General features: G+C 41.8%; 1 protein-coding gene across 1 annotated transcript; it reads left to right on the top strand.

The window, feature by feature from the left end:
- Positions 1–2,774: 2,774 nt before the first annotated feature.
- Positions 2,775–3,527, top strand: LOC120084933 (secreted RxLR effector protein 161-like). The gene has a single exon (XM_039040743.1). It carries the CDS (start codon positions 2,775–2,777, stop codon positions 3,525–3,527), a length of 753 nt encoding a protein of 250 aa, XP_038896671.1.

Below are 3,527 nucleotides of genomic sequence, written 5' to 3' on the forward strand. Positions count from 1 at the left end.
ATCAAAATTGGTACGTGGACAGTGGAGCTACAAATCACGTAACCACCGATTATGCAAAACTGTCTAATCCAGGTGAATACTCAGGTAATGAAAATGTTATTGTTGGAAATGGAAAGAAATTACGTATCTCATACATTGGTAATACCTCTCTTTCTGATGGAAACAACGCCTTACTGCTTGAAAATGTATTGTGTATACCTGACATTACAAAAAAATTGGTAAGTGTACCAAAATTAGCTCAAGATAATAACATCTACTTTGAGTTTCATGATGCTCATTGCTTTGTTAAGGACAAGGGTACGAGTCGAACTCTTCTGAAAGGAAATCTTAATGATGGGTTGTATCACCTAGACCGAAGAGCTATCAAGACGAATGAGGAGTTGAAGCACAGCTGCCCTGAACATCAACAGCTTATGGATATAAATAACAACACCTCTGCATTGGTATTATCTAGAAAACAGCAAATGTCAATGTAACAGTATCAAATGCTCTCTGGCATAGACGTTTAGGACATCCTTCACTCAAAATTTTGAACTCTGTTATTATGTAATCTGCCTATCAAAAGTAGTGAAGAATTTACCTTTCCCTACATTTGAAAGACATGCAACCGAGCCCTTCGACATGATCCACTCTGATTTATGGGGTCCAGCCCTGATTATATCTTTAGAAGGTCACTGCTATCACATTCTGTTTATTGACGATTTTAGCAGATATACTTGGATATATCCCTTAAAACAAAAGAGTGGTGCCATTGAAGCTTTTCAGCATTTCCTTACCTATGCTCAGACTCAGTTTAATAAAACAATCAAAATGCTTCGAACTGGTAACGAAGGAGAGTACGTTAAGATCCATCGCCTCTACAGTTCAATGGGCATTATGACCAGACTATCATACCCCTACACCTCTGTTCAAAATGGCCGGGCTAAACAAAAACACCGACATGTAGTGGAAACTGGCCTCACATTATAAGAAAGCCAAATTTTCGTTGAGCTTTTCGTAGGATGCTTTCCTCACAGCCACGATGCTCATAAATGGATTGCCCATAGCAGTACTAAAAGGTAAATCCCCTGTCTTTGTTCTCTTCAACAAGAAACTAAATTTTTCAGAGCTAAAAGTCTTCGGATGCACGTGTTTTCCATATCTACGCCTCTTCCAGCCCAACAAATTCAACTTCCACTCAAAAAAATGTGTATGTTTAGGTCCTAGCCCATTATATAAAGGATTTAAATGCCTAACCAAAGCTGGCCGAGTTATCATCTCTCGACATGTTTCCTTCGATGAGAATAAATTTCCCCTCATTCAACTTTCTCAGGATAGTCTTAAACACTAGCAAATACCCACACCCGACCTAACCCTACCTATACTTTCACCTTGGACCACCTCAAATAATCCAACTCATTGCACACAAGACCACATTATACCCGACCGAAACAATCCCAACACTTCTAAACCTGGACATCCCGATTGTTTACTTCAATCCCATCGTTTACCCATACCCGATTGCTTACCTCACTCCCATCGCTTATCTAATTCATCCCCACCCGAACGTTTACCTCAATTCCATCCTTTACCTACACCCGATCATTTACCTCACTCCTATCGATTACCTATTCATCCCCATCCGATCGCTTACCTCACTTTTATCGCTTACCTATCTCATTCCCACCTGATCGTTTACCTCAATCCCATCGCTTATCTACCTCATCCTCACCCGATCATTTACCTCACTCTCATCGTTTACCTATTTCATCTCCACTCACCTCAGACTCAATAAATTCCCTCAGTCCTATTAATTCAAATGAAAACTCCTCCCCTTCCTTGCCACTGGTATCTTCCACCCGACCTTCTACCCCTACCTCCCAACCTAACTTCGACTTGTTATCTCAACTTGATAGACCAAATCCTCTGATACCTCGCCCCCTGAACTTACCCACCCATCCAATGATAACTCAAGGAAAGGTTGGTTTGTTTAAATCCAAAAATCTTCATATCTACCTCTCTAGTCGACTGGTCACTGACAGAACCTACACGGATCCAAGATGCCATTGCTTCTCCTCTCTGGAAAAAAGCCATGGACGCCAAATATGCTGCCTTAATGCAAAACCACACCTGCCGTCTGGTTCCTCCTATCCCTGAGATGAATATTGTGGGACACAAATGGGTGTTTAGAATCAAGCGAAATCCGGATGGCTTAGTACAACATTACAAGGCGAGGCTTGTAGCAAAAGGATTTCACCAAAGTTTGGGCATCGACTTTTTTGAAACCTTCAGTCCGGTCATAAAGCCATCGATTGTTCGAGTTATCCTCAGCATTGTTGCCTCCCACGGGTGGAGCCTCAGACAACTCGACTTTAACAATGCCCTCTTGAATGGCACTGTAGAGGAAATGGTGTACATGACATAGTCTTTTAGATACGTAAACCAGTCATGTCCACACTATGTCTGCAAACTTGACAAAGCACTCTATAGGTAAAAACAGGCCCTATGGGCCTAGAATGCAACCTTAACAAAAGAACTACTTTGGTGGGGCTTCATCAACTCCCGGTCAGATCCATCCTTATTCATTTATAACAAACAATCGTCTGTTATTTTCCTTCTGGTGTATGTTGACGATGTAATCATCACTGGAAATGATCTTCAGTTAATCAGTAAACTTGTTCGATCCCTTGATACAACCTTTGCTCTATAGGATTTGAGCCAGCTCACCTACTTCCTTGGACTTCAAGTGCACTACCTTGACTCCGGCCTTATCATCAATCAGGCGAAATACGTTGATGCTCCTACAAAGATTACAACTTACCAATTTAAAACCTTCCCCCTCACCAAGTGTTCTTGGCAAAAATCTATCCATTGATGATGGGTCCCCTCTTAATGATCCTTTCATTTACAGAAGCACAGTAGGTATGCTACAATATCTCACAACAACAAGGCTCGACATTGCGTACATTGTAAATCATCTGAGCCAATTTCTTCAAAGACCCACAGATGCTCACTGGCAGGCCGTCAAACGCGTTCTTCGATATGTCAGTGCAACCAAAAACTTTGGACTGTTTTTTCAACCCAGCTCCGATCTATCAATCTCTACATATTCTGATGCGGATTGGGCATCTAACATCGACGACCGTAATTTTGTGGCATGTGTGTTCGTTGGAAGTAATCTCGTTTCTTGGTCATCCAAAAAGCAGACAGTTGTGGCTCGATCAAGCACCGAGTCTGAATACAGAGCCTTAGCACATACTGCCTCTGAAGTCATCTGGCTCAACCAACTTCTGTCGAAGCTTGGGATGCTATCCTTTATCAAACCTATAATCTGGTATGATCACTTAAGTGTCGGTGCAATTGCCACCAATCCTGTTTTTCATGCTAAAACTAAACATATAGAGATTGATGCTCATTTTGTGAGAGATCATGTTCTTCGTGGTGGAAGTTCGGTTTGTTCCCTCATCCAGTTAGCTAGCCGACTGCCTTACAAAACCCCTTACACACTCTCATTACTAGTCTCTTCGCTCCAAACTCGGAGTACTTGA

The sequence above is a fragment of the Benincasa hispida genome, chromosome 9, assembly GCF_009727055.1.
Source record: "Benincasa hispida cultivar B227 chromosome 9, ASM972705v1, whole genome shotgun sequence".
Classification (NCBI taxonomy): domain Eukaryota; kingdom Viridiplantae; phylum Streptophyta; class Magnoliopsida; order Cucurbitales; family Cucurbitaceae; genus Benincasa; species Benincasa hispida.